The sequence below is a fragment of the Vollenhovia emeryi genome, unplaced genomic scaffold (assembly GCF_000949405.1).
Source record: "Vollenhovia emeryi isolate VEMERY1.0 unplaced genomic scaffold, V.emery_V1.0 DF939124.1, whole genome shotgun sequence".
Classification (NCBI taxonomy): Eukaryota; Metazoa; Arthropoda; class Insecta; order Hymenoptera; family Formicidae; genus Vollenhovia; species Vollenhovia emeryi.
Genome location: NW_011967242.1, coordinates 2,194,315 through 2,218,598, shown reverse-complemented (window position 1 = coordinate 2,218,598; position 24,284 = coordinate 2,194,315). Strand labels below are relative to the sequence as shown.

The following is a 24,284-nucleotide window of genomic DNA, read 5'->3' as shown; positions in this document are numbered from 1 at the left end:
GCCCCTAGAACACTCTTTAACTTAAAAATCCCTTACATTAGCAGTCAGTTTTATTTTAACGAAATTGAAATTTCTGAGAGTCTCTTTAATTCTTTTTAAATTTAAAATTCTTTCCTAAGAGAAATATCTAAATATGTCCACTAAATCTGTACGAAATCCCTGCTAAATCTCTCAAAAAACCCCTAGAACTCTCTTTAACTTAAAAATCCCTTACATTAGCAGTCAGTTTTATTTCAACGAAATTGAAATTTCTGAGAGTCCCTTTAATTTTACGAAGAATATTTTAGGAAAGAATTCATTCCGAGTCAGTTGAAGAATTTTTACAAGTAAAAGAAAGTAAAAGAAAATCTAGGCCACATTATGGATGTAGAAATGGGTATGTAGACCACGACCGACGTTTCTTAAAGCGAGCAATGAAAATTAAGCAATCAGTGTGAAATCGACTCTTTTTTTCCTACATGTTATGGAACTTGCCCTCCTGCTCACGTAATCGATAGAAATCTCGTGAGTTGCCACGCTTCGTTGGAACATATGTATTCTTTATTTCCGACAACATGGCGATTTATCATTATTTGTTCCCACTGTTTTGTTAGCTTTTCACTCCCGATATATCCAGATACAGGGTATTACGGAATGTTTTAGTACGCAATCTCTCTGTAGGCAATTTGACTAACCGCTTACTCGAATCGTTTCAGCGGAATTACAAGAATTCCTGTAGGACTGCGCAATAGCACGAATGTTAAAAATATTTGTTACCGTAAGCTTGAACAATTTTGGGATTTGTCATTATCTAATATAGATTGTGGCTGAGGCATCCGGTGCGTTTCTGACACTTAAAATTCAACGCGTAACTTTAGTTCCGCATTATATTCTGAATTTTTAGTAGCTTTCAGCAATGTAAAATTACATAAATCATTGCGCACTCATAACTTACAATTAGTGTCATGGATACTGATTATGGTGCCTATGACCGTATCTGAAATTTCCATTTCATCTTTCTCTCCCTCTCTACTTTCTTTTTCACACCAAATTCATTTAATTTCCGAATAATTTATTATATCGACCCTTTGTAGTTCTACGTTGAATTGGACTCGGCATAATGTGCTGCAAATAGTTTAATCGCATAATTCTTCAAACATTCGAATCTGCACGCGACTACAATCGGCAAATTATGTCTTTAGGGGATCTCCGTAAATTCATCTAATTAATAAAAATGTTGTTAGACAAACCGATTCGGCGAAGTAGGGAACCGAATCTTGATCTTTGTGCTAATCTCTTTCCCCAGAAATAATTTGGACAAAGGATGTTTCCGCAAAGGATTAAACAAAAATGCTCTCGCGTTTTCTGAATTGAGCAAACGCCATAAATCCGGCTTTCCCCGAATTACGTCGCACGCGATTCTCACCTGAATGTAACCCTTTTGGGTTAACTGCACGCTGTGCATCGGCGTGCCGCGGACACTCCTCTCAGTACCAACGAGCTCAGTCGATATTTCCGAAACCGCCACGACGAGCAAGCCCAAGAGGATCAAGGACGAGGAGGGGAAAATGCTAATTCCGAAGTTCGTCACGAATTTCTTCATTCTTATCTGATCATCGCCCTCGTTGCATCTAATTGCTATTTCTTCAATCGCTTCGCGGCGAGAGTTCACCGTTTGCTTCTTACGCCTGCTGCTCCGTCTTCCTCTTCGTATATACTTATTCCCAAGAGGGAGATTTCGCTTTCTCTCTCTCCCTCTCTCTCCCTTTTCGTTTCCTTGGCCCGCGCTTCGACCTTCCCTCCGTTTAATCTTATCCCGCGTCTATCTGATCGCGCTCACGAAAAGAGAATTGTCCTCCGACGTTGTCCGCCGAGCTCTTCTTGCCAATCTCGCCTGCCGGTATCTCTTTTTCAGCCGCTACACGCGATGCTGCAAGTTTCTTCGTCCTCCCTCCGTCTACCCTCCCGGTCAAACTGCAGAAAACTACCTGGCATCTCCCCCTCGTTCGCCGGTCTTCCTCCACGCTTGCCGCTCGTCGATTTTTTACTCTTTGCCCGGTGCCTCTGCTGCGCAAACTCTTTTTCGGGACTTATCGCACTTGTCACTCGCCAAGTGACATTTTTCGCGATCAGAACAACGACGCGCGGACTTTCCGTCCTCCACTAGCAGGCTTCGCCTTTGGATTCTTCTGCACGACGTTCCTTTTTGCTTTTCCTCGCGCCTGCCGACGTAAGCAAGAAGCGAAACCCTTCGTCGTATATATTTTCCCAGTACGCGATTGCCGAGAAACTCAAAGATATCTTGCTGCCGACCCTCTTTGCTCGGCGCGTGACAACTTTCGCGGCTAAAAGCACAAAACTCGGCGACCTTCTGTTCTTTCTCGCAACATCGAGAGCCTCGACAGCACTCTCTTGGTCCTTACTTGATGATTTTTATAATTAAAAGCATGCCAAGTGAAAAGACCCTTCAGCAGCCGTGGACTTCTTTTCTCGTATTTCCTGTAGATCTACAAAAGGCGAGTGGAAGAATGTTTGTCTTCCTCCTTTTCATTCGACGTATGATTAACGCCTGGACAGGCTGTTATTTTCCTTTCCTCTCGTTATTGCCGAGTTATCTCTCGTTTGCCACAAAGGAAGGTGCACGCGAGTCTCGCCACAAAATTAAATAGTCCTCCGTCGAGAGAAAAATTTAATTCTTCCTCCTTTTTTTTTTAAACTTTTTTCGCGCAGCTGTAGACAATCGATCTTCGGAAAATCACTCTCCGGTAATTAAATCGTCGACGGATTCTCTTCTGTGCCGATGGATCTCTCTTCTTTCCTCTTGGCCGATTCGTCCGGCAAGTGGAGCGACCAGCTGAGCTCGCGGCGACGGTAAACAACGACTAAAGCGAAATCGATGTGAATCGGCCGAGTGCGAGCGCGCGAGTAAGAATCGGTAAGGGGGAGAGACATTTCGTGGCGGCCGCAGGTTAAACCGGCCTATTTCAGTCACCGGCGCGTAATTTTCGTCCCTACTTCACGGGAATGGACTACGAAGATGGAGATCGCCCACGGATCGAACCGTATCAGAATATCTGACCTGCGCGCGAGAACCGTTTCTTCTTCTCCAGACGTATGTCTACATCGGACCCGTTCGCACGTATTTACTACCGCGTTTGTCACAATCGACCTGCGATACGGGCGGGAACCACAAATTGCAGATAATGAAGAAATGTGAAGAAATGCAGATACGAAGAAATACTTGCAACCGGACACACTTACTTTGTGCTTATAAAACAGAGGCTCCGAAACATTTCGATCCAGTAAAGAGAGAACATTGTGCATTTTCTGGTTTTTATTGACAATTTAATATACTCGTAACCGCGATCGCATTAGAGAATTTACTGGGTGCGTTTCGCCACGCCAGCCTCGGCGTAATACGCGAGAGAAACAGCTTCATTTTATTAACCGTTTTAGAACCCTTCCCCAGACGTATGTCTACATCGGACCCGTTCGCACGTATTTACTACCGCGTTTGTCACAATCGACCTGCGATATGGGCGGAACCACAGGTTGCAGATAATGAAGAAATGTGAAGAAATGCAGATATGAAGAAATACTTGCGACTGAACGTACTTTTTGCTTCTGTGGTGGCTCCGAAACATTTCGATCCAGTAAAGGGAGAACATTGTGCATTTTCCGATTTTTATTAACAATTTAATACACTCGTAACCGCGATCGCGTTAGAGAATTTACTGGTTGCGTTTCGTCACGCCAGCTACGGCGTAATGCGCGAGAGAAACAGCTTCATTTTATTAACCGTTTTAGAACCCTATGCGGGATCGCTAATAGTGTATTCCGTATGTGTCATGCAGTGTACTGTGTGATCGATATGGGAAAGTTAATCTTTCGTGGAAAGTTGGCGAGACAAGCAGCGCGAAACAAACGGGATGATACGGCGAATAACTTAAGCATTCCATGTTGCAAGCGGGAGTGGAATTACAAACGCTTTATTGCGCGTATAAACATTTCAGAGCGCATCCTGCTGGAAAGCTAAACAAGGAGGTCCTACGTCATGCGACCCCGCATTCAAAAAGGTTTCCTTTTTCGAAAATAGTAGCAACAAAATATCGACAAAGAATGTATTCTTTTATTATAAATTTAAGATTCGTTGCTTCTCAGCAGCTTAAGACGACAAGTTAAATCCATTATTCATCTAATGAAAGTTTGCGTGTACGTAGAAAATCGATACCTGTGCACGCGTGTTAAAATGGTCGTTAAATCGTTGGAAATTCGCGCTGGAAAGCTAACGTTAACGGCACCGGGTCTCGAAACCTGTTGCGAAAGCGGTAGCCGGAAGTACGCTCGTACACGGACGAGACTCTATCTCGTCGCGATAACAATCGCTTCAGAAGATTCGACCGTTTGCAAATGTTATGATACCTAAACTACCAGAATTGGCCGTTAATTAAACGCCGAGTCTCGCGGCACGGCGTGACTGGTATGTCTCGCTGGTTATTACAATTGCCGTATCCGCCCTTTAATCGACGCTAACATCCGACATGGTTGCGCCACACGTCAATGAGATCCTGGCGGGTCTGAATTGTGGAAAATAATCGCGATCCCGCGCCTTCGAATTATCGACGACCTAAATCTATCTTTCTGACAAGGTCCTTTTTTCCCCATTGCAGACGGCCAAAAACTCGACGTCCGGCAGCAGCGGATACTACGTGGGCGGAAGCAGCACCCTGCCGCGCGGTGGACCCCTTCTGAGGGCGTACAGCCCGGCGGCGTCGAGCGTCGTCGGGGGTCCAAGCGCGACCCCGACGCAGCCCAAGACTCTCACCACACCAGGTATACGAACGTCCGCGTTTCCTCCTTTTTCTCCCTTATTCCTAAGCGCGTGTCGCCGTACGCGTACACGTTGTACCATAGACACGAGTCTCGTTCTCGAGGCCCTATTTACACGACTCATCGAACGAGCGGCCCAACAATGCTCGAAAAGTCATTTCTCGCGTTAAATTTCCAGCACAGTGTTGTAATTCAATGCGCGAAATTCATCGCCCGTCAATATCTACGAGCCAGAAAATCCCACGCGTCAAACTTAGAGCGACCGTTTGAGAGTTTGTCGCACTTGACTGGAGTCGTCGAGCTCATCATTTCATCATTCTTTCGTAAACAGATCGTAGATTGACAATTAGTCGCTATAATTAGTAGAGGAAAGTCCTCTGTTACGAGACAGGCTTCTAATATGAGATAGCAGGTTTTCAACAGCGAAATTCAATCGCAAATCTTTTAACAATGAATTTTCCGCTAAGCAGACTTCGCTCCGAGGGCAGTAAATTCGCGGTGGAATCAACCGACGGCGCCTATTAGTTTAACCGAAAGCCCGCTATCCCGTATTAGGAGTCTATCGCATAATAGGGGACTTTCCTCCGCGTATAGGAATAGATGCAAATTGATTTAATTTATAAAATAAATTCTCCGCCGAGTTACGTTCATGATGGAGCTGCTAGTAATAAGCGGGATGTAGCGCGCATTTCCAAAGAGATTACAGAGCGACAACTTTGGGCCGCTCAATGGGAATTTACCGCTTCGTGCGCCTGTGCATTTCCCTTCATGCCTACACCGATGTTCTCAGTAGTGTACCATCCTCCTCCCGAGATTTATGCAAACATATTATACAACGCGCACGCCCCGCATAATTTCGCAAACCCTTAGATCCGTCTTACGTAAGGTGACCAGAAACGTGGAGCCCCTCTGAAAAGAAACATCTCTGATCTCGGGAGACAATGCGATATTAAACATTGACGCGTGTCTTATCTTTAAATTATAAAAAGGAATTGTAAAAAAGTTTCTGATGCATTGGAATAAGAATGCGATTTGCTTGGAGGGATCTCTTTCGGTGAAAAAGGAATTATGATACAAGGAATTGAGAAATGGAAATTAACTCTTCCTATTATTTCAAGCGGTTACATTGCATTCGAGTACAAGCTGATTAATTCTAGCGTAAAATTCTGGTCGCCTTTTGTGTATACGCTTAATTGTCCGTCGTCGATTCCAACATCAGTACACGATGTCTAAAGAAACGAATCTCTTTAACCGTTTTGCTGAAAATTGGTCGAATCGACTGTTCAGTCGACTGAGCGATTAAAGTAATTAGCGTACGCTGCAATTTACAGTGCAAGCATGAAAATAGAAAGCAAGACATTAGTGACGGTTATATTATATGCGGATCGCCGACTTTATAATCTGGAATAACTTTTATATTCTAATGCAACTTAGAGTTACCTAATTGTATCATTTCTTTGAGGCAAACGGCACGCATTAATTAATAATCTTGCGGATATAGTTACATTCATTTGGACTCGCATAACAATTGATTTTCAGTTTCTTGCCTTCAGGCTACAGATATTATTCCAGGCCATAAAGTCACATAATTTGCTTGGTATATCAGTTACATAATTTCATTCTGATATTTCAAATTACATTTCTCAAGAACGTTGTCTTCTTCGAATTAATTGGCTGGCAACGAAAGACCGACGAAGAAACGACTAACATTTCTCGCGACCTAGCGCAATTTTTTTTCCCCCCCGTCGAAATGAAACTCGACCAATTTTTCTCAACGCGTACCTCGTGCTTTGAGCTTTAAACGCATACATCCGCACACAGACGCACACACTCGCAATCGCCCTCCATTCTTCATGCTTCCGATCGACGGTTGCAAGGTCGTTTCGATTCTTAATCGTTCAGCGGAGATCGTTACGACCGTCGGCGTTGGCCGAGTGCTACTCGGTGACTACTCAAAAACACTTAACAGGCTGCTAGTCCAAGGGGAAAGGATGGCCTCATTTCTGGCCGCCACGAGCGTTCTCCTTGTTGCCGAGAGAAACGTTTTACACGGAGACACCGAGCCGCCGAGAGGAACGGATTCAGGATGCGTGAATAGCCTAATCTCACGTAGATCGATAATGATTAATCATCAACCACTATGACGGGGCAAATCTATTTTGTACAGTAAAATGCACGAGAGTCGCTGTCAGCCAAGGAAAAAAAAAGTCGATTTATTAAACGAGAGCATTTTCGAAAGAAGACATTTCTCTTGACGCTACGATTATCGTGACATGATCGAGAAGTGCATATATGTAAAAGTCGACAAGCTGTTACGTCAAAATTTTAACGACGCTCGTAATCGCGCGGTTACAAATTCGTAGTACGAATCCGGGTGCGATAATGTTCGTTGAATTTCTAAGAGGCGACTGTCGATCATCGCGCCTTCTCACTTGCCCGAGACCCGCAATCTCGCTCCGCTTGACAAGTCGCGCGCGATCGCGGCCCCAACCGAGTTGTACATTCGCGTTTCGGAAGTGTCGAACGTTTACGCGGTGTATATATTTTTAATACAATTGAACCACGCGCGAGAGGCCCGCGGAGAGACATGAGAAATGGCTGGACCGCGCGGAGATCGCGGAACTCTCGTCTTGTTCACTTCTGCATGTGCACTGAACGTCGAACGGCTTAGCAAGGGTGGCGGAGAACAGGAGATACGTGCATCGGAGCACCTGGGTACATTGGATTTTTGTTTGGTTTTTTGGATGGTTGGATAGGTGTTGGCGGGGTGCCGCCGGCCAAGCCGCTTCGCAGCTACCAGTGTGGTAAGAGTCCCCTTGGAAGCCTCGGGGGCTCGGCGCGCTTCTCTAGAGACAGCTCGGTCTCCCTCTATAGTATACCAGGTCAGTAGTATCCTTAAACATTCGTCAGACACAGCTCGATCCTTCCGCGACGGGCCGCGATCGCGGGACGATCGCTAATCACTAATACCGATGTGCTTAACAAAAATCTCGACTGATACCTGAAGCTTGCGGGCCATAAGCGCCTCCTTTGAGCTACACTGCAATAGAAACGACCGCAGGTGTGTGCGTGTGCCGTGAAGAACAATAAAATGTCCGTTGAGTAAATTTTGGGCTGGTTACAAGCGATCAAGGAAACGTTGAAGCTATTTTCTTTTTTACCTAGAACCGCCCATACAGTGTGTTACTAAGCAAACTGCTGATTACTAATATTACTGACAGTATTTGAGCAAGTAACAATCACACGCGGCTTACGACTAATTACTAAAAAGGCACGCTTGACGTAAGCTGAAAAGGAAAGCGTATCCAGGCAGCAATAACCTTTTTCGGATCACGTGCAGTATAAAATTTACGAAACATCCTTAACAATTCACGCACGTTTATACAGTTTCCGGCTAAGAACTTTTGTAATCCGTTACTTACCCCGGTACGCAGAGAGAAATATCGTGCGCCTTGTAAATTTTGTAACAGTTCCTACGGCGCAATCGGTTTGCGTGTGTGAAGTGCAATAGAATCCGGTTATAACGCAAAAAAAAAATTCCAGTTACTAGCGAAAAAATGGCAACGCGGTTATTAATCGTTGTTTCCATAGCGGTGTGTATAATTTAAGCGATAGATAAATCTCTGCAGACTAAATCCTTGTAAGACGCGAGTTAATCTTTGTCTGTCCAAAATGTACATCGTGAAAGAGAGATCTTTTTATCCCTGAACGCAAGAAAGTCGTTGGACGAAGAGTAATGATAAGCCACGAGCGAAAGGCCGTAATAAATTTTAAGCAAACCGCGTATGACAAAAATGTAACAACGTAGCATATTCGTAATAAGGAGAAGCTGTGCCGCGAGGGTGTGGTTGGCTATTGGAAATGCAGCAACTGCAGGAAAACCATGAAATTGGCAATCGCGATTAGTCAAGCCGGGTCGAGCCAAGTTTTAATTAAACGACCTCGAGACCGTGGAAAGTGTTGGGAATAAATAGAAAATGAAATCGAGGTGTTTTGAATTTGCGCCGGCAAAGTCCAGGTGCCGTTGACACGTCGCGCGAGGAAAAGGAAACCGAAACTCTGTCGAGTAAAGAAAGAACTTCCTCGAAAATCGACCCGTAACAATTTTATGCAACGCGTCCGTTCACTTCCATCGGTCTCCTATATTTTTTGTTAATCCTAATTTAGCCAGAAATATTCGGCGTAAACGTTGTAATTATTTATTTCCTAATTTGCGGTGACAAAATCTTGAGGTATTTCAATTCAACGCAGATATCTGGAGCTGACAAAATTATGCACCATATTCATTCGAGCGATCGCGTTTGTAAATTACCGATTACGCAAGGCAAGAGTACAAAGTGTAGAACAGCTACAGAATCATTACGAAGTTGCCGATAAGTTGTTCGATATATTCCCAACACTGAAGCTACATCCCTCAAGAGCCTTTAGAAACCTCCTGCGTATGTCGTCTTCCTTGTGCTATGTGACATCATAATGTACGAAAAACAGCATCTCTTTCATCCCATTTTTCATACGCTCCCGCTGTCACTCGAGAACCGTAGATTGTGCGCCCTCCCGTAAGAAGTACGACCGCGAAGGATCTTTTTTTCTCATCCTCTCCATATCACGATGACTAATATAAACGAAGCTCCTTCGCCGATAGGGTCCCCTGATTGTAATTTCATGTTCACACTTCGCGCGTCACTCGTACTCGACGGAGGTATCGAGCCATAAATAGATAACAATCATGAAACAAAATCTCTTGAAGTTACAAGAGACATTGCGCGTAGAGCAAGTAGAACAAACATTGCAATGAATTCCTGATCGTTAAATTATTAACAAAACTCCCGATTTCGATCTGTCCACTAATCGTTTATTGACCCTCAGGGGCCAGTTTCGCAAAACATCGGTTAACTGTTAACTAGAGTTGAGTCGACTCCCTATCTTTTTCCATCTTATTATTTAAGAAGAGACAGAGAATCAATGAACCCTCGGTTAGCAGTTAACCGATGTTTGTGAAACTGACCCTTAGTCGTTTATCACAAGACAGTATAAATGTTTGGTTTCGCACGTTGTTTAAGATTTTGCTGGCGGCATTTTTCCTACGTTTAATTGTATTTCTCGTGTGACTATAATATAACGTGAACGTCGTTATGAGTCTCCCTGTATATAGCAACCGATTGTTATTTTTTCAAGCAGTCTAATGTAAAGGTAATGAACGCAGGGAAAGAGAGCTTGATGGTGTTTTTCATGGTATGATTATATCTCGATTAATACGCGAATCGCTACATCTCTGCAGATCGGTTACACGGCGAGAGCGGATACATGAGCAGTCCCGAGCGCGGCGGCGGCGTCGGTTCCGGAAGCGGAAGATATCCACCCGGACCTTACAGCGCCGGCAGCAGCTATGAGGATCCGTATTATTCGCAGTACTCGGGGACTGTCACGCCCGTTATCGACGAAGAAGCCAGGTAAGAGTTTCGACGTAACTGCGACTCGCGATCGCATCCGCCGAAAGGGCACGATGATACGAGTGCAATTGAACTTTTGCACCCGAGAAGGACTTTCTGAATCTGTTCCAGACTTGTCACGTTTTCTTTTACCTGCGAATTGCCCTGACTGATTGGCTTCAAACTCACTTGTCTCTCGCCCAAATTGTATCGAGAATTCGCATTGAGCGCTGTGAACAATTTAAAGCTTAAAGATCTTTAATCGAATTCTAAAAATATAAATATGTATGGATGTAGAAAAATTTCATTCTCTATTTAATAATTGTACGCTGATTGCATGTTTGATTTCGGCGAAGCTTTGATTTGAGAATTTGTTATATAATCAATCTTTTAAAATTAAATTAATTTGTAAATTAATGAACGAAATTCATTAACGAGAAGAAAAAGTCGAGAATTTAGAATACTCTACGTATACGTGATTTTTAATAGGGAAATAGTACTTGAATGGATAGAACGTTAGCTACTTCATTACATCAAAATTCATTTCATTCGCTTTATTAACGTCCCCGCCCAATATTTCATTCGCGCAGAATATTTTTACCCTCTCTCTGCCTGAATACAGAACTGATTGAATTCGTTAAACAAGCGGTCACAAAATTTTCTTGCCGCACGAAGGTGTCCAATGCGGACAATGTGTCTCTCAAGTTATCGATTGAGCATAAATGCACGAGTTAATCTGTTACATATAGCGTCTTTAATAACAGATCCAGCACATCTATCCGTGCCACGTCTATCCGTGCAAATACAGCGACGCTGTACAATTCATATGAATAAAATCCATTCACCCCGGAAATCCCCCATCCGCCCGTCCTCCTGGTCGCGACCTCTTTACCGGAAAAACGTCGTCTCCGGTCCCACCCCCGAATGACTGAAACTCTCCCCTGGCCTCTCCCCTGGTCCCCGCACCGCCTCCTACTCCACACGGATGTTTGATAGCGCGGACGTGTATGTTTGTTGTGGGTGGTGCAGCGATACGGAGCTGTTGGAGGAATCGTACAGTCTTTACGGCGTGAAACCACCGGGGCGTCCGCCGTCTGGTCCCCCGCGGTCCCCGTTTCCTCCGGGGGCGCCGCCCCCCCTGCCACCCGGCGGACAGGCCTACGACGCTACTCGGTACTGCACCCCACGTCACGCACACTCTGTCGCCTGCGTGTTTGTCTTGTGTAGAAATCTGCCTGCCTGCGCGGAATAAAAAGGAAATGAATAGAGAGAGAGAGAGAGAGAGAGAGAGAGAGAGAGAGAGAGAGAGAGAGAGAGAGAGAGGGAGAGAATTGAAACCACGTACCCGAGAATCGTGCCACTACCGGCTGGCTAGCTGGCTGGTTAGCTAGCTGGCAGGCTTCTTGTGGATGAATACGAGTTGCATGAGTGTCGTTTCAAACAAACTGCTCTCTGAAAGCGGAGCGGTGGTGAATCCGGGACTCTTGTTGGCAAACGTCTCTCTTAATCCCGGAAATTGTCCTACATAATTTTTACAAGCATAGCTACAGACTAGAAACTTCCCCAAGTAATCACATCGCCCGGTTCAAATGGAAAAGTCAATGATTTCTCTCTTCGTTTGGTGCCCGGATTCGTCACTCAAAAACAGAGATGGATACTTTCGATGTTGCTGTTTCGTCACAGTGAAATGTCAAATATAATCATTCTCTCTTAAAACAAATTAATTTTTTTTATATGAAAATGCAAAATTTGTTAAATTTGGTAATGAAAAAGATATGATAAAGAAACATCTTTTTTCCTTATAGTTCAAATTATTTATAAGTGTAGAATTATTATCAATATGTTTTCTGTTTGTTTAGAGATGACACGATACGTTTGTACATTATATTTATACTTGATTGCTTATAATATCGTTTAGAAAAAAAAAATTCACAATTTAAAATTCCATGTAACTCATTTCACGGAGAAATTAAATATTTGCGGCCTCTTAATTACTGTTCAAAGTCTCGTAATTAAATTGCAATATTGACCAGTATCCGTCGCTGCGCATTTGTAGGGAGTGGTAGCGTCACTCGAATTAATCTCGTTCATTTTTTTACTCCTTTTATTCATACGTTCTCATTATTTCTGCCCAATAAAAAGCAGTCACAAAATTTTCACACTGATATTTCACGGGCTTTGCCATTCAATGGGCCTCGCATTTATCAAAATGAGAAACTTTTCAAATCTCAGAAAAAGACGTGTCCGAACAGAAACTGGGAGATTTGCCATTCCGGAATTGACCCAATCATTATACAAATATAACGTTCGCATTCGTGAAATGTCAACCTGACTGATCGAGTCTGAACGCTAACGATTTCCGCCCGTAAAATTTCTGTTGTTTTTCTACCGAGTTCAGGAATTTACCTATAGGAATTTTATTACGAGTCCCTCTTTATCGAGAGAATTACGCGTTCCCTTTTTAACGCTACTACTCTCTTCGTCACGCGAAGCAGGAGCTCTGTCCATAATCGTCTGCAAGTGCATGTTGTAGAGTACGTCGGGTATCTTAATTGAGTGATCATGAGAGAGAAAGACAGAAAAGGAGAAAGAAAGTGATGTCACTGCCAATTTCGTCGGATTATATCTCTTGCGCGAGAGAGTCTAATTGATCAGTGGCACGGTTCTAATATGTACTTGAAAAGTGGAGGCGTAATTGATTATTACTACATTCATCGGACGCAAATTACGTACAATTATAATTAGGCCAAATATCTATTTGTATAAATTATGAAATAATGTAATGTTGAACTTTTAAATTAATTCATTATTTAATTGATGCTTAATTGAATATGCAAGATTTATATTCTTTTTTGCACAAAGGTTTCGACTGTATTTATCATAAAACTGTATGATGATAATTTTCGCAGATGTCTTTCTATTTCAAATTATTCTCTTCTAAAAAAAATTGATAATCAATAATAGTTAATGTTAGACAATAGCAAGAACAAAGGAATTATTTTATCTATTGCAAAATTCAAGTTTTACATCAAGCAATAGATTGCATGTATATATACAGTGTACACCTGCGTGTATGTGTATGTGTGTTCGGATAACATGGGGGAATGTAAATCTACTTTTTAATTAATGTTTCGAATTGAGTTCCACTTTAATCGGAATATTTATTTAATATTTAAAGTTAATAATTTTTGTACTTTAATTCTATATGAAAATACGAATTAATATAAGTACTACAAAAATTTATACTTTTTAAATTGATCTTAATATAATGTTTCAAAATTTTACTTGATTTTCAAAAAATAAAATAATGATAAAATAGATATGTTAATGCATGCTACACACTGTCTATCAGTTTCCGGGATGCTCTGCTTATACTATTTGCGAAATAATTAATTACACACTCTATTGCTGAAAGCCCAAGATGTATATGCGTATGTGTGTGTGTATGCGTGAGTGCGCGGGCGTGCGTGCGTACGTATGGGTGTGTGTGTGCGTGCGTGCGTGTATACGTGCGTGTATTGTATGTGTAATAATAATGCCATAATTAATGTGATTCGAAGAATATATATGATACATATAGCAGTGTAACTTGTAACTCGGTGGAATGCAGCATGCCGACTAGCGATCGTAGACGAGAATGCATTGGTCATATACAGGGTGTTTTGCACGTAAAAAATCGTGAAAAAGTCGAATATACACAACTACGTTATAAGTACATTAACGTGCCTCGGTGTAAATTTAACGGCATAGCAGACAAAATTCTCTACAATATTCATCCCCCTGCGACAAAGCTAACATGACAATCAATGATATTTGTCTCCTATTTCTGCACTATTTCCACATTAATCCACGTAGAAATCACTATAATAGTAATATTATTACGTTTGGTTATAAACATTAATTTTGCAGTCTTTCACAATGCGTTACCTTATTTTGCTTCTGCATACAAAGAGAGTTAATTTTACATAAGAACCTTGTACTTCGCTAATCGGATGAAATTTCCACGGAAAATATATTTCGTCGCACGAAACGCATCGATGACGCTTAGCAGACATCTGTGTGATGAATCTCCCTGCTAGTTAAATAAATAAACTCGGGAGCTGTCGCGAGCATTCGGTCCTCGTAGAAAAACTTAGGCCAAAATTGACGCTACGCCGTGGAGGGAAAAGTGTATATTGGGAAATTGAACCGGATACTTGTCGACCGTCCAAACTCTACCCTCGTCCGACTTTTACAAAAGTTGTATCAAGCCGACTGTTCGCCATGAGGATCACGTACTCGGTTTGATCCACCTCGTGTCACATATATCACCCTGTATATCATTCTATGTACTGTCACACCGTGACGTAGATTGGGCACTGCTGTCACTTGTCATGCGAAGCGATAGATGCACGTGATTAGCATCGTGTTATGTAACTCATATCCGATTTCACTCACAGAAAGTATGTATTCGGAAATTAAGATTTTACTATGTATCGCGCCGGTGCATGCAGAGAATCTCCCGTCGCGAGGAATGTCCCCGCGGTGAAAACGGATATACGCAGAGTCACTTTCAGTTTTGATTGTTAGTATGTTGTGAAACAAAGTCTCTCGATCTCTATAGAACGAATGCCCAAAATGTTAGATTATAATGATAAGACTCAGTAAAATGAAAGGTATATTTCTTACTAAAATGTTCTTCACTTAAAGAATATTTGACAATCTCTGACAATCTCGTATAACGTGTAGTGTTAATATTTTTCATCAATATCGTCACTTTGCTTTTTCATAACATTGATCAGTTATGTCGTCATCTTATCATGTTTTATATGACATTCAGCTTATCATTATCATCTTCATTCTTAGCACGATAGCATTATGAATAATGGTTCAAGATAAAAAATCTCATTCGATAACGGAACTAATAGAAATCGAGTTGTTTTCTAAGCTGTTCATCTGCTACTTGCTTGCCCAAATTGAGATAAACCAAGGCAGATAACAAGTTTAAAAAATTAAAAGGAAATGAAATGTAATATTTTTGACAACAATTGCTGACGATCTTCCGTTTAGTTTTTAAAATGTACCATTTTAACTCCAATCGATCGGGCAATATCTAATTTGGTAAATGGATTTCTTTCGTTCTGTATCTGATGGATTATTTGTCGTCTGGCGCATGAAACTGTCTGAAGGGATACGTAATGTCTGTTTAAAGCAACCATGATTCTTGCAGCATCCAAGCGTCGTGTTCGCTGAACGTCTAGCGTATAAATTTTCGGAGCTGTCCCATATTTTTTTCAAAGCGACGGATAAGCGTGGACTGTGCCGTTCCTGACTGAGAATTATCTGTCGCAGGATAAGGGTGGAGCACATGGAAAGACAACTGGCCAATCTAACCGGACTCGTGCAGAAAGCCCTGACACACGCGCCGCACACCAGCCCTTCGCCGCGAGAGTACTTGCAGGTCCCGCCGGGACGTGATCCTTACGCGAGAGCAGCAGGTACGTGTCCCGTAAAACTCGCGATTTCGTTTCCTCCCCAGGTTTCTTTCCGTACCCTCGATTTCGCTTTCACGATAACGTCGTTTTACCACGGTTTTCGGTAACGTATCGCATAAGAAGAGAGGCTCGGCTCAAGCGCAGCGAGGACGATTTATTAAAATAAAAAGAAAACCAAAGTTTCTTTAATTCACGCGAGAGATCACAGATCACAATCGTTCTCGTTACTTCTGGGACGAGCCGTGCAAAAGTCGTCATAGCGATCTTGGGAAATCTTTGTCCAATTAAAGACGATCGATTTAGCTGTTTAGCGATGCCACTTCATTCATTCCCTTTCAGTGCTTATTTTACAAAAGTATTAGAGCGTACTCACTTAATTCACTGAGATAGTTTCAGCGAAGAAGCATACGAGACTGCTAGACACCCCATATAAAAATAGTCTCTACTAACATTCGTCTTGTCCGTTTCATCTGTGCCTGTTCATCTATCCATCTTCATCAACTTTCGACCACTCTGACATCTCGTAACCACGGTTCTTAGTAACATTACCATACCGCAATTGCATCGGAATCAATAGTCGATAGCTAGACATTGAGAAAAGGCGGCTACGCCGATTTTCTTTTTGCAACACTGCCACGCTAATATTTGCAATTATCCAACTGTGGATGAAAAATATCGAAAGTGTAATTTCTAAATTCTCGAATTCTCTCATACTCTTAGGCCTGGTTTTTCCATTTTCCGGTTAACTGTCGACCAGAAGTTAGTCGACTCTCCATTGTTTTCTACATTCTTACCCGAGAAGAGACAGAGAGTCGACTAACCTCTGGTTAACAGTTAACCAGAAAATGAAAGACCAGTCCTTAGAAACGAGAGCGAAACAAAGACTAGAGCTGGAGATAAATGTAATATTCAGTATTCCGTACAAAAAGTAGGCAAGTGTTCGACATTGATGCTGTATTATTTTAACTATATTACTTTATATATTTTATTCGTGATATGAGCGTCGTGGTCGCCTTCTAGATAAGCTGAAATTCGCCGCAACGACACAACTTTTAGATATAAACGTGCATATGTATACATATGTGTTGCGTACATACATGCAGATATATATTGGAAGAATTTATGCCGTGAGCTACGCGCCAGTAACAATATGCCACTGCTCGTACCCAGCATGTTCCGAAAATGAAATTAACGCTAGAGAATATCCGGACGTATCATTTGGCGATATTTTCACTACCCGGTGATATCGCACCGCCGCCGTGGTGTAGCTTTATTAGACCAAAAATAGAACGAAAATAAAAGCCGCTTTTACAAAAACTGACGAATTGAATAACGATCGTGATACAAATTTTCTGTGCCACAGTTATTATCGAATCGAATAAAATAGTAATTTCATGTAAATTCCCTCGATAAAAATTAACAAAGGCTGACGCTGCTTCTCAATAATTTTTTTTTTCAAGAGGAACGTGCGACAACGTGACAAACGCGTAAAAATTTCGCGAGACAATTTTGCCAGATTGAACGGGACGCGATCGTGAACGTGATCAATTTTGTCAGCGAGCTTTGTTTCGAGCTTAAGCACGCACGTTAGCAAATATTTTCGCGTAACAAGCTCGGAAAGCCGCTTCCGAGGACATTGAGTCTAGTTGAATTCGACGGCATATAGTTGCCCGTAGCGGCGTAGTCTCACGGACTGAACTCTCCTGAAACCCTGCTGTACAACTGCTTTGTTATTCCGACTAACGCACACACCAGGCGCCGGGGACGAGTTCGACAAACACTCTAGCTCCAGCTCTGCCTCACTGCCAGGTGTGTCTCTCATATCTTCTTCTATCTTCTATTCACCTCTGAATCACTGTATAACCGCTATATATATATATACATTATATATATATATAACATACAGATATTACAACTTTATCTACTTTTATATATATTTCTATATACATTTTTATATATCATATATATATTTAACGTTGCCTCTACTTTTATTGCTGTTAATAAAACGCGTGTCCTTTAAAATTCAAGTGTCTCAACCTGCCGTTACAGATGACTCGTACTTAAGGACTGACGTTAAACCGCCAAAATTAGGCAAAGGTGCGCTTCGATATATATGTTTCTTTTGTGTATGCACTTCTGCGAATGCTCGCTGCATTGTCGCCTCTTATCTTTTGCGTTGTCGTCGTTGCACGTCCTTCTCATACGCATATTCGTTCGTCATTATTTCATCTTCTTGCTCGTACGATCTCCATTTGATTTCACCAGCCATTTTCGAGCTTTTAAATCCGCTCATTCGTGATTGTCCTCTTTTTCCGTCGTTTTGCTCGTTACGTTTGTCTATATTCAAATCGCGCGATCTTTTTGTTACTTTCCTTTACGTTTCCCGCGGTTGAAAATTGTTACGAACAAAATGCCGTCGATTCATAACGCATTGTGTCCCTTGCGATCATCCGTGATTTTTGTTTGCATGGTGCACGCACCGAAAAGTCTCGACACCCTCATGATCGTTTTACATCGGCTTTAGGGGTGATTCGCGAAAGCGGTTGCTCAGAACTTCTCGGAAATAGAGATTGCGAAACATCAGAATTGATTCGAACGTTTCCAAATTAGAGTCATGTAAAGAAAAGCTGATTGGCGCAAACTGAAGGAGAACACGAGAAGTTGTGCTCTCAGTTTAATTAGTATTTTGTGGCGAGTGCAATTCTTTTTTCGATCGAAACGAAAAGGGAATTCCAAGAGACCGCGCTTGGATTTCATCCCCCCATTGCCGAGGTCCATGCCGGCCGAATGCACACTTTCACGTTACACGCTTCTTACGCTTCTTACGCACATACACTACGCGAAAATATGCTGATCAACATCTATTGCAGACAAGTCGGTGTCGTTTGAAAAGTCAGTGTCCTTCAGTGACGAGCCACCAGACATGAACTCTCCCAAACAACATTCCCCGCAACATGCAGGTAACGGCTAACGCACGTCACGTAAAAAAAAAAGAAAAAGAAAAAACAAAATGTATGCTAAGCACGCTGTAAAGGCTAGAATACCAAATCCACCACTGTCGGATCATTTGTTAAGGAGTGGCAGACGTTCGTCTAAACGTTGTAGTGTACCTCAGGTCGCCAAACAGTTCGCAAGAAAGAGTTCTCGTTTTGCAGCAATCGCGAGATACATGCGTAAATTTTTAAGTCCCGATATTCAAAGTTCTGTTCTTCTAATCCTTCAGACGCTGCTAATATGATAGGATAAATGACGAACTTTCTCCCCCTCAAGTTTATATCGAAGATCCAATTGCAATTGAAATTCGCGATGACAACGTCGATCTTTTGTCGCCAAAGTCGCAGGGACTCTGCAATTTAAGAACGATACAACGAGATTCGTGTCAGGATTTTGCAATGAGCGATGGAATTGGACGCAATTTTGTGCCGCGGGATAATATTGAAGAGTATGTCTGATCGCGATTGAAGTTCGATTGAAGATTCCCACGAGTAGCGAAGGCCTATAATCACAGAATCTGTATTCCTACTTTCAAAATCTTGCATAGTTCTCGCGTGAGTCGTGCTCGATTTCAGTCCGATCGAATAATTGCTCGGTCGCATTTAGTAATTCTTCTCGGTGCATTTACATAATAGATTCATACGTAACTAGCACAACGCCAAATACAATAATGAATCTGATTGCGACATATTTTCTCGTGTCAATCCCAATGTCGATCTTCGAACGCTGACAGTATTCTTTGGTAATAATGCAAATTTTTATTACGTTTATTGTAGTGATTGATACTAAATACGTACGTCTCACTTTTTTTTTCTATCCCCACAATTTCGTTGAGCGAAACAATGTAGAGAGCCCCTTATTATAGACTAAGATAGACTACTGATATGAGATAGCAGGCTTTCAACGTCCAAATTCAATGAACAATCTTTTCTCGTCACGTTTACACGATTTAACAATGAATTTCCCACTAAACACATTTCACTCCAACAAATTCGTAATAGAACCAACAGATGACGCCTATTAATTAGCAGAAACCCTGCAATCTCATATTAGGAGCTTGTCTCATAATATGGGACTTTCGTCTAATAATTTTTCCATTTTAAGAAACGCATAAAATTAATACAGGAGAACTAATGTCTAACGTTTAATTCTACCCATTTTACGAGCAGAAAAGGTAAAAATTTTTTTCTAAAATATTGCATTGTTTCAACCTGCTTCTACACAAAGATTCGGATATAATAAAATTCTTGCGTTATTTCGCCCAACGATTATAATCTTCTGACATTACGCCGCAACAATTGTGACTGATAATAATTAAAAATAGGTATCCCTACATTTGAAATACGATGATTCGTTTTTGCCACTTCCGACGATTACCCAGTAACGAATATCGTATTCAGTGAGTGCAGTATTAGTGATAAGAGAGCGATTTAATCGTAAGATGAAACACACAAGCGGTTTCGCATGCAAGAAAAAACTGTATTTCTTAAAAAAAAAAAAAAAAAGATTCCGTCGCGGATACTAACGCAATAATCTCTAACGCCTTTTCGTATTCGATTCTGCAATGCCTACCACGACTAGCGGACACAAAACCTACGAAACCGGCAATCAAATCCTCCACGTTGCCGAGGATGTCGTCGCAAGGTAAAACTTCCCCGTCTTTCTATTAGGGATGGAACTATTTGGCAGTTTTTAACATATTTAATTAATCCAATATCTTCATCAACATGAAGAAAACTCAAACAGAACTCATTTACTTAAAAGTTTGTTTAGTAATAAGGATCTTTCTATTAATATTTTTCTAGTAAACTTTCTTCTATTCGACTGTTAATATTTTTAAGAGTAAGCGACATTTAGATACAATTTCCAAAATTATATCGTTGTTCTACGGAGATAATCTCGTATTAAACGAGACACATTCCACGTTCCATCGAAAAGTTTCATATATGTTGAAACGAGACATTCGATTGCTAAAGCCTCCTGCAAATATTTCAATATTTCAGATTGTTTATTACCGATCGCGATAATCTACGAAATAATCAGGCATATTGCGTCCAAATAGTTCCAGTCCTAGTGTCTATGCTTCTTCCCTATGTGTCACGCAGTGTCTATCATATTTATATGTTGTTCATATAATGAGCGTCGTTCGAAATCTTTGGTACAATCTTGTTCCGCCGCTCCGTCGTTTCGAATTCTGTCTCTTCCCTTTTTTTTTTTTCATTCGTTCCTCGCCTCCTGGGACGACACTGTATGGAGGGCACCGGAAAATTGTAAGTCCACTCTCGATAAAAAGCTGAGAGACGAGCGCTACTGCACGTCGACGTTGCTGGATTTTTAAACGAGTTTAATATGTTCATTTCCATGTAAATCGATTTTTCCAAAGTACGCCATGCGCGGGGAGAGGCAACTGCTGCTCCGGTCCAGGCGATGCGAAAAAATAGCTAGAGTAAATCAAGCCACGTACGTACAAACACCGTATGTTTTCATGCGAGACTCATTGGAAAGCCTGCTGAAGTTAGCTTCGATAAACGCATTTCGCATTTCATATCAATCACATTCAGTAACCAGCAAACTTTTATTTACTCTCTCCGAAACGTGGATTCTCTTCGGCGTGTGTGTCTCTCTTCTCGAGATTATCCGCGAGGCAACGCGCGACCTTACATTCGGCTGAGAAACTCACAGTGTCTCTCTTACTTCGAAGCGCTGTTTCAAGCTGCATATCGCTGCGACGAGCACGGTGCCCTTTTCTACGCGCCCTCTTCCACGTGCCCTTCATATATCATCGCGTTGACGAACGCCTCGCGGCCGCGTGGGCGTCCGTGCGCGGGACAGGAGGCAATTCGTACGTTCGCATTATTTTACGGGACACTTGCGACAAATGCATTTTCTTGGGCGTCGCACCCCGACGCTCGCGTGCCGCGCGTGTGTTCTCCATCCCCTTTCTCGCTTTCCCGTCTCTCTGTGTTCGCCAGACCGAGCGATGTGTCACGGCTGCGTATCTGCCGCCGCCGATCACTCGGAAACATCACAATACATCCGTCTTATCCGTCCACCTCCTTCCGTCCTGCCGACCCCGCTCGTAAATTCATCCTTCACTCATCTTGTCGGGGACGTACCTCTTGTTCATTTGGGATTGTCTCACGGATCGTAAAATCGCGCGGCGCGGACTTCTTTCTCTCGACCTCGCGTAGGGCAGGTGCCGCTGGTGAACGGCAGCGGTTGATGAAGATTCTTGGGGTGCAAACCCATAGGGCGGAACGGTGTACGCAGAAAAAAAGCCTTGACCAATCGCGAAAACAGCGGAACCCTCGTGATTGGTCAAGGCTCTCGTTCCGCGATTTTCTGCGCACACGATTCCGCTCCATGAGTTTGCACCGAGGGGGAAACCGCTGAGGGCATTATGGTGTACATATTTGCGGCATTACTGGGCATTGGTTTGGCCATCAGGCCTTGCTGGGGCATTATAAAGATAAAATAAGATAATAAGATAAAGTAATGCCCACTGGGCATTAGTGGGCGTTGGTGTACAAGATTTTGGTCAGCGGTTTCCCCCTCGGTTTGCACCCTTAGGCTCCTCTCGCGCATTGGTACCGTTTGATAAAGTGTCACGTGAAGGCTTCTACCTCACTTCACAGATACTTGAAAGTCGACGGTGAATTATCAAACAGGGTGAAGCGAGGCTGTTTCGCTCAGTTAGAAAATCGGATAAAAAGTTTTCTAGACATGGGAAAAGCTCTTCAAGACAGGGAGGACGAGGACCTTTTCGGGCCTTTTGTCTCCAACATTTTTCATCCGAATTTTCCTTTAACTGGAGCGAACCAACTCCGCTCTATCCTATATCTCATTTATAAAAGAATACGAAATAAAAATCATGTTCGCCACCATGTTAGAAACCGGCGCGCGCCTGTTTTACGTTTGTCGGAGATACACGTGAAATTTCTGCACGACCCAGCGCGGAGCCGTCGGGGAACTCGATTAAAACCGCTCGCACGTCGGAGCGCAAGGGAATTGATTTTCGATCGCGCGTTTCGAGCCGATCGCCGATAGAAATATCTAGCGGCGATCGGCGAGCGACGTCTCCGCGTCGGTGGAGATAATTATGTTATTGTGGAGAAACGTAGGGCAGCGGGATGTGCCGCGAAGGGCGTGCGTCACACGCACGTACAACACGCGCGGCCCTTCCGCTTGGAATACCAGCGGGCACTTTCGATCCGCCAGTTAGGTCATCCGTTGTCTCCTCCTTCCGCTGTCGTGCCTTTCGTTATCCGTCCAATAAAACCGCGGCAATAAAAGTGACAGTAAAATTGTGTTGTGTCGCCGACCCGTTTAACCGTTCCTGTCCTCTCATTTCACCGGGCCCCGCTCTTCCATCGTGCGAAGCCCGTTATGACGAGGCCGTCGATCAGCGGCGCAACGAGTGACGAACGTCAAATTTAATCAGCTGATTGAGGAACTCGGCCGTGCACTCGTGAAATCTGCCGCCGACGAATCGTTTATCTGCCACGATGGCAATCAGCGCGTTTCGCCCTCCGCGAGCCTTTGCTCTCGGCGAGACGCGGGATGGCCCCGGGACACTCGGTCGACGAGAAAACTCGGGGGAGAGTCGGATTCTGCCCGCGATTAATTCAGCCGTTGGCAAAATTATTAGGCACCCTCCTAATCGTTATACTGATGTACTGAATCTGTATCTGTAGCGAGACAGCCTATGTTTCTTACTCACTCGTAGGAATTTGAACTCTTATTGGTCTGATTACGGGGTCTCTAGTGCGCAAAAATATTAATTTTCCAGGTATTAAGGCCTGTGTCCGCGATGCTACAACCTGGTCCAAGTTCTAGGTGAGTCCTTACGACTCACCCTGTACGAGTACGAAAGTAGCACACTTATAGATTTGCAGTATAACGATCAGGAGGGTGCCTGATAATTTTGTCTTTGGCCGCATTTTGGCAATTAAATCTTTCTCGTCTTTACATCCGGAGATTAGAAATAAAATGAAATAAAATAGCGCGGGTTGTGCGATTCATCTCTCATTCAATTATTAGAATGTTTTCTACATTATTCGCGAAGGGGTTCGACTAGCACTCACGGCCGCGCGGTTTGATATCCTCGGCAAAATCCTCGGTCCTGGTTCGTTCGCCACTCGGAGGCTGCTTCTCGCACGGGAGAAAGAACGGTGGCCGTGCGAGCTTAAATCCTTTAAGTGTTGGCGCAATTCGTGGGCGATGACGCGGCAGACACGCGCTCTTACGCGTCGAACGAACGATTTCAGAGAGAGACAGGCACAAGCCGACACCGCCGCCGAAACCGGCCGCACTGGTGACCGGCCAGTACGTGTACAGGGACCTGGCGCTCACGCCGGAGATGTACAACCAGCTGAGAGGCTTGCAGAAGAAGGCGAAGGACCTCAGGCAAGAAGTGAGAAATCTCAGGCGCATGTCGCAGGCCCAGGCCCACACGGTGCGCGAGACCATCAAGGACACGTTCATCACGATCAGGTATAAACGCATACCACTCGCGCTCGATTCAATGAACGAGCTGATAAAGGCCTGTGTCCACGATGCTAGAACTTGGTCCAAGTTC

The 24,284-nt window shown here is 43.1% G+C and overlaps 1 protein-coding gene across 8 annotated transcripts in view; it reads left to right on the top strand.

The window, feature by feature from the left end:
• LOC105569430 (coiled-coil domain-containing protein AGAP005037-like) overlaps nt 1-24,284 on the top strand; it is a 92,665-nt gene that overhangs the window by 50,736 nt on the left and 17,645 nt on the right. For 4 of the 8 annotated variants that reach the window (XM_012025893.1, XM_012025888.1, XM_012025891.1 and 1 more), the window contains exons 6-13: nt 4,650-4,812; nt 7,566-7,691; nt 10,088-10,259; nt 15,570-15,715; nt 17,741-17,809; nt 18,583-18,672; nt 20,288-20,350; nt 23,974-24,199. In XM_012025893.1, coding sequence (XP_011881283.1) covers nt 4,650-4,812; nt 7,566-7,691; nt 10,088-10,259; nt 15,570-15,715; nt 17,741-17,809; nt 18,583-18,672; nt 20,288-20,350; nt 23,974-24,199 — 1,055 coding nt within the window. The remainder of the gene's footprint in view (nt 1-4,649; nt 4,813-7,565; nt 7,692-10,087; nt 10,260-15,569; nt 15,716-17,740; nt 17,810-18,582; nt 18,673-20,287; nt 20,351-23,973; nt 24,200-24,284) is intronic. The other 4 variants (XM_012025889.1, XM_012025890.1, XM_012025895.1 and 1 more) reach the window with 4 other exon arrangements.